The sequence below is a fragment of the Octodon degus genome, unplaced genomic scaffold (assembly GCF_000260255.1).
Source record: "Octodon degus isolate 3935 unplaced genomic scaffold, OctDeg1.0 scaffold00050, whole genome shotgun sequence".
NCBI lineage: Eukaryota > Metazoa > Chordata > Mammalia > Rodentia > Octodontidae > Octodon > Octodon degus.
Window position 1 is genome coordinate 6,049,815 of NW_004524626.1, and position 7,240 is coordinate 6,057,054.

Here is a 7,240-nt window from a genome sequence, read left to right on the forward strand (position 1 = left end):
GGTCCCAGCCCGGGTCCGTCCCGTCGGCCGGCTGGTGTCCTGTCGCCCGCGCGTCCCAGCCATGAGCTCCACGCAGTTCAACAAGGGACCCTCGTACGGGCTCTCGGCCGAGGTCAAGAACCGGGTGAGTCGGGGCTCAGAACTATGTAGCAGCCCTTGGGGACGTCGGCCACCGTGGGGAACAGAGAGACCCCTGTCCCCTTGCCCCCGACCTCTGGGGAGTTGGGGGTTGAGACTCCGGGAGATCTGGGGAGCGCCTGGGTCTGAGGTCTGGGCCAGGAGGGGGAGTGACCACTCACATCCCCAGCCTTCAGGAGGGGCCGGCCTAACCTCCTGCATCCTAGCCCCTGCCCAGCGCCACCACTTCGGGGACTCCTGACGGTTCGAGTCCCAATGAAGCCCAGAGGGTCTAGGGGGACCCCAGCAGTTCCTTCCCTATCACTTCTGCTTTTGATGTGCTCGTGTTTGCGAGGGGAAGAGGGCGGAGCTGGTGGTTTTGGAGAGCGTGCGGCGGCTCCCCGCGAAATTTCCTGCCGCTCACACCTGGGGTGGGGGGCCACGGGCTCAGGTCCCCTCCGCACTTATTCCCCATCTCATAGTTTAAAGGCAGCGACGGGTCCCCTCGGTATGCGCAGAGTTTGTCACCTGGAAACTGCCGGGGGTGGGGGGAGATGCGTTTTGCAGAAAGCGTTTCTTGGTGGGGCTCGTAGCTAGCGCAGGCCCGTCCTCTCACCACTCTGGGAGGCTGAGGCAGGAGGACCACAGTCAGGCCCAGCCTTAGCGAAGTATGAACTTTTCCCAGAATAGAAAAGGGCTGGTGTGTGTGTGGGGGGGGCGGGGAGTACTAAAAAAAAGTAAAGACAGAAAGCGCTCCCGGTCCCGGAACGGAGAGGAGCAGACACACGCTGAGGGCCGCACACCAGAGCATCTTTCCGAGCAGAGCTGGTGCTGACTTCAGAGCGGGGCGCGACAAGGAGGGGGCGGGAAGGGGTCCATGGCAGAGGTGGCTGTCATCTCTGGGGGGGGGGCACACACCCAGAGGCACCTGGGAATGTGATGTCACAGGAGGCCTGTCCGGGCACGCAGAGGACACTGGTCTGCTCAGCCCTGCCCTCCATCCATCTCTGTCCCCGGCCTCTTGGAGTCACATCGGCAAGGGGAGGGCGAGGACGGGGTGTCGGAGTGGCTTGCAAGCCTCGGATGCCGTCTCAGAACTGGGGGCGCATTTCCCGGACACATGGGCAGGTGAAGAGCCCAGAGAGGGAACTGGACTACTTAGAACCACACAGCATCCTGGGGGCGGAGCCAAGACCTGGCCCAGCTGGGTAGCAGAGTGGGGGGGACGGCCCGGGGGACAGAGAGGGGTCCGCCGCTCTGCCCAGGGAGCCACCGCCAGCCCTCAGCCCGCCGAGCCCGAGGGAGGGCGCGGCCGTGGGTGGGCGTGGCACGCCGCCTGGGGTCACCCGCAGGTCGCACCCTGTTTTGGAAACGAGCCTTCCGTGGCTTCCAGCGCACAGCCCGAGGTCGTTACAGCTGCTTCGAGCCTGGGACCCAGAGGCCTCCGCGGGATGCCTATGCCTCAATTTCCCCATGGCAGGCTGGCCATGCTCAGGGAAGCTGCGCAGCCGCGCAGTGCGTTCCCGCCGGGGGTCCGGGCCGCTGGGAACAGCTGGTCTCAATTTAGCCTTGGAGGCCAGGGCCACATTCCTGGCAGTTTGAGGGCAGCTGGAATGCGCCGACGGGCGGGCAGAGGGAGGTGACCGCTGCGGGTCGGGCGGGGCCTGGACCTGAGTCTGTAGAGCCGCCACCCCAGGCACACTGCGCGCACTGCGCGGCCGCCAGCAGGCTGTGGGAACCCAGGGGGGCTGGGCCGGTCAGGCTGTCCGCTTGCTTTTGTCCTCTGTGTAGACACTAATCCTGGGCCCCAGGTTTAGAGCAAGAAGCAGGAAGTGGGGCACCTGTAAGGAGAACCGATGCCTGCGCAGGTCGGCATGATGCTTCATGGGCGACATCCCAGGTTCATGGCTAAGGAGGCTGAGGCATGAGGGTCCAAAGCTGGAGCCTAGGTTGGACAGGTTGGCAACTCAGCGAGATGTTCTGTGGAAATAAAGAATAAAAAGGGGCTCAGTTCAAAGGTCTGCGCTTTAACCCCCAGTAGTTCCCCTCGCTGCCTCCTCCCCACACGTGCACACACCTGCTGTGCAGTAATTCCACTGGGGAATACAGAAACTGAGGCTCAGACTAGAGGCATCTGTCCCTGGTCAGGGAGAGCTGGGCGCAGAGGAATTGGGCCTGGGAAGGGTGCTGCTTGAGTCCTTCCCTGGCGAGCAGGGAGGGGAGGAAGGGATCCATCTCTCCACTGTGGGAGGAAGGCTGGGGTCTGCAGTCACTACTGGGCTTCTGTTTATTTATTTAGTAGCACAGTTCTGGGGATTGAAAGCAGGGCTTTCTAGCTGAGTGCGTCCCCAGGCCAGTGTTAGGGCTCAGTCACTAAATTCTTCGGGCTGGGCTTCCACTTGAGATCCTCCTGCCTCAGCCTCCCTAGTATAGGGATTACAGGTGTGTGCCGTGGGGCCCAAGGACATACTATAAGCAAGAAGATACACAGCATACTGGAAGGTGGAGATAAAGGCCACAAGGAGCATACATGCAAGCTGGAGGCTTGATAGAGCCCCCACAGGACCTGCTGTTTTGGGACACATACAAGAGACAGAAGACAGGTGGCCAGACACTACCTGTGTCTGGGTTTATAGCAGTAGGACCTGCAGCACCCAGGAGTGGGAATCTCTTGACTGCTTGGAAGGGGACTGCAAGAAAGTGCAGGGTTCCAGGGCAAGCACCACACTACTGTTGTCTTACTTTTCTGAGACAAAATATTCAACAACCGAAGTTAAAGGAGGAAAGGTTTATTTGGCTTACAGCTCTTAGAAGGTTCTGTCCATAGTCCGCTGGCCCCTCCGTGGCAGGGTGGGAACAGGGGGGGCATTGTAGAGGAAAAACAGTTCATGGTGATGCAGGGCAGGCAGAGGCAGCAAGCAGCATGTGACAAGCCGCGACCCTCTTTCTGCCCCTTATATCTTTTCTTTTGTATGTATTTAGTACAGAGTCTTCAGGGTCTCACTACACAAATCAGAGGCATAGTGATCTTCCTCCAAGCGCTGGGATTGCAGGCCTGTGCCACCACGCCCAATCTCAGTCCTCAGTGCACCCTGGGGGCAGGGCCAGTACAGCCTGCCAGGGATCGAACCCCTGGCCCCTGTGCCCCCTGTCCAGGCTACTCTTAGAGTGGGTAGCGTTCACACCCAGCGTGGGGCAACCTTAATCCTACTGGGAGCTATTCCAGACCAATCAGTGGACTGATTTAGTAATCTCCCACCTTTGACTCTATGAGGCTCTCAGGGGACATCTAGACATAAGCCATAACACCTGTCATCCCAGCAATCAAGCTGACTGCAGAAGGCTCACCATGGGTGAGGCCAATCTAGGCTACAGAGTGAGACCTGGTACCAAAAAAAAGAAGGACACACAGCATGGACTCCACAGACAGGAAATATGGGAAATACCATGGCGAACCCAGAGACAGGAAGCAGCCTCTTGGTACAAGGCTGGGAGGGGCTGGGTGACTGCTCATGGGACAGAGTTTGTTTTGGGGTGACAGAATATCTGGAAGTAGAGGTGGCGGCTGCACATCATTGTGAACAAACATACTGACTGTCACTGGCTTGTACCCTGGGGGTGGAACCCGAGGCCTTCACACTGAGCTGCACCCCAGACCCTTTTTATTTTTTTATTTTGAGGTGAGGTCTCTAAGTCACTAAGTTGCCCAGACTGGTCTCTAACTTGCAGCTCTCCTGTCTCAGCCTCCATAGTGCTGGGAGACAGACGGGTGCCACCTGCCTGGCTCAGGTCTAGGAAAGCTTGTTCAAAGCTACTTTGCGTTGTGAACCAGTGTGCTTGGGAGGGCCGGGGCCTGTGGGGTCGTCTGTCTCTTCCCGCCCTGGAGTCTGGCTGCCCTCTGAGCCCTCACCCTCTGCCCCTGCAGCTCCTGTCCAAGTACAACCCGCAGAAGGAGGCCGAGCTTCGCAGCTGGATTGAGGGCCTCACGGGCCTCGCCATCGGCCCCGACTTCCAGAAGGGCCTGAAGGACGGAGTCATCCTGTGCACGTGAGTGGGCGTGGCTCTGGCTGCCACTAAGTGGTGTTGTGCCTTTCTCTTTCTCTTGTCTTTGTTTTTCTTTTCTTTTCTTTTTGCAGAGTGGAGGATGGAATCTAGGCCCCTAGCACACACTAGGCTGACACTCACCAGTCTACTGAAACTTTTTTTGAGACAGGGTCTTGCTACATTGCCCAGGCAGGACTCAAACTCCACATCCTTCTGCGGAGTAGCTGGGATGACAGGCATGTGACACCGCTGCACTGGGCTTTTGTTTGTCTTATTGCCCTGTCTGGCATCTTCAGCAGTGAACATCCCAACCTTACACTGCCCATTTTGTGAGCCATTACTCAGACTTACACAGTTAGGGATATTAAAAATGGTGACAGAGCCAGGTGTGGTCCAGGCTGCCATCCCAGCACTCTGGGAGGCCAAGGCAGGAGGATCACAAGTTTGAGCCCAGCCTGGCCAACTTAGTGACTTAGCAAGACCCTGTCTCAAAAATAAATAAATTTTTAAAAGGGCTGGAAGGGGATGGCCACATACCTTAGGGACTAAAGCACCTCTTTAGGCAGAGCATAGCAGCTGGGGTTTCATTCCATGTATGGTCCTGGGGGCTGGGGAGATGGCTCACTGGAATAAGTGCTTTCCTGGCAAGCACAAGGGCCTGAGTTCAATCCCCGGTTCCGCCAAAAAAAAAAAAAAAAATCCAGCGGCCCTTGTATGGTCCTGGCCCCGCTCCTGGAGTGCGCTGAGACGATGGAGACTGGGCGTGGTGGCTTGTGCCTATAATCCCAGCACTTGGGAGGCTGAAAACAGGAGAATCACTGAGTTGGATCTGTGTAGTGAGACCCTGTAGACCCCATACTAAATACATTAAAAATAAATAAATAAGGGGAATAAATAAATAAATATAAAAGGGCTGGGACTGGGGATATATCTTAGTGGCACTATTCCTGGCAAGTGCAAGGTCCAGAGTTTGATCCCCCATATCACAAAAAAAGAAAAAAAAAAAAAAAAAAAAAAAGGCTGGGGATGCAACTCAGTATCAAGGCCCTGGGTTCCATCCCTAGGTCTATAGGACAGACGGACAGACAGACAGCCAGACAGCTAAGCGAGGAGAGGCAGCCTGACTTCTCAGGAGGCAGGCACTTAGGTGAGGTCTTGACGAAGGCTCTGAGGCTCCTGCACTGAAGGAGGCTCCACCCCTGTACCCCCAGACTCATGAACAAGCTGCAGCCAGGCTCGGTCCCCAAGATCAACCGTTCCATGCAGAACTGGCACCAGGTGAGGTACCGCTGGGGAGGGAGAAGGGTGGCCCTGGCACCCGTGGACAGAGCAGAGTGAGGTCACTCATGCTCTTCTGCCTCTTCCCAGCTAGAAAACCTCTCCAACTTCATCAAGGCCATGGTCAGCTATGGCATGAACCCTGTGGACCTATTTGAGGCCAATGACCTGTTCGAGAGCGGGAATATGACGCAGGTCCAGGTGTCTCTACTTGCTCTGGCAGGGAAGGTGAGGATCAGAGAGGGATGGCAGTCTGCCTGGAGTCACACAGCATGGTGGGGGTCAGTGTGCAGAGTCTCTCACACCTCTCTCTGCTTCTTTTTTTGTTTGTTTGTTTTTTTTCTTTTTTGGCCTGTTCATTCCCCTGAGGGCGGGGCTAGCGCCACATGTGGCGTCTGGGATTGAACTGTGGTCCCCTGCCCCTGCCTAAGCTTGCCTACGCAGGTGATTTAGATTGCAGAGCTATCTTGTTGGCCCTCTTGGTTATTTCTGGGAGAGGGTTTTGCTATATATTCCTGGCCTCAAATTCCTGGTGATCCTCTTGCCTCAGGCTCCCGAGTGTTGGGAAGACAGGTGGGCACCCCCAAACCAGGCTGTTTGGTTTGGTTTGGTTTTTGTGCTGTTGGTGACGGAACCCAGGGCTTTGTGAGTGCTCAGCTGCTGCTGTCACTGAGCTGCACCCTGTCCCCGGAAGGAGGTCGTAGGCCCAGAATTGAGCCCCAGTGTGCTTTCGGAGGCTTCCTCGTAGGAGCAGAAGCTGGGTGACAAGGGGAGGGGTGGGGAGGAGTCTGGCCAGGTACGCGCTGGACCAGCATGGCAGGGTAGGGAGAAGAAAAGAGGGCGACTCGGGTGAGCCCGAGGAGGCAAACGCCTCCGCAGGATTCCTGGGCTGGGAAGGCATGGTGGTGCGCACCTGTCATCCAGCACTCGGAAGGCGGAGGCCAGAGGATCGGCACAATTTGAGGGTCTGTTCCCGTCAGGAAGGCTGCATCCCTCCATGGGTCTCCCCAGGCCGGGCTACCAAGGCCTGGCTTGAGGGTCCTGTCTGCCCCCCACCCTCCTCACCCCTCTTTACTTCAGGCCAAGACCAAGGGGCTGCAAAGCGGCGTGGACATCGGGGTAAAGTACTCAGAGAAGCAGGAGCGGAACTTTGATGACGCCACCATGAAGGCCGGCCAGTGTGTCATCGGGCTGCAGGTGACCCTGCTGTGACATGGGTCCCTGGTGCCTTTCTAGGGGGGCTTTGGGGCCTGGCAGGCTAGCTTGATTCCTCCCATGCCTCTGCAGATGGGCACCAACAAGTGCGCCAGCCAGTCGGGCATGACGGCCTACGGTACCCGGCGGCACCTCTATGACCCCAAAAACCACATCCTGCCTCCCATGGATCACTCCACCATCAGCCTGCAGATGGGCACCAACAAGTGTGCCAGCCAGGTGGGCACGGAAGGCGCTCAGACTTCAGCGTAGCTTTCTTCTCCCCCATGGAGGAGTGTCCACATCATTCTGTGCCTCAGTTTCCCCCAAAGGGTTGCTCTAGATTCTGCCCAATTCTACTCAGATTTAAAATCTTAGGGGGCTGGGGAGATAGCTCAGTAGAATAAGCGCTTGCCTGGCAAGTGCAAGGGCCTGAGTTCAATCCCCTCATCCCAGCACACTGGGAGGCTGAGGCAGGAGTTTCTCAAGGTCAAGACCAACCTACGCGGGCTGGAGAGATGGCTCAGTGGTCTAAAGCACCTACTTGGAACAAGCTTGGCAAAGCACAGGGACCGCGGTTCAATCCCCCAGCACCACATGCCAGCCA

The 7,240-nt window shown here is 57.3% G+C and overlaps 1 protein-coding gene across 1 annotated transcript in view; it reads left to right on the forward strand.

The window, feature by feature from the left end:
* Window positions 1–7,240, forward strand: part of Cnn2 (calponin 2) — an 8,721-nt gene continuing 1,481 nt past the window's right edge. The window contains exons 1-6 of the mRNA XM_004632661.2: window positions 1–124; window positions 4,043–4,164; window positions 5,373–5,439; window positions 5,530–5,667; window positions 6,520–6,636; window positions 6,727–6,873. Of these exons, the coding sequence (XP_004632718.1) occupies window positions 62–124; window positions 4,043–4,164; window positions 5,373–5,439; window positions 5,530–5,667; window positions 6,520–6,636; window positions 6,727–6,873 (654 nt within the window). The 5' untranslated portion in view covers window positions 1–61. The remainder of the gene's footprint in view (window positions 125–4,042; window positions 4,165–5,372; window positions 5,440–5,529; window positions 5,668–6,519; window positions 6,637–6,726; window positions 6,874–7,240) is intronic.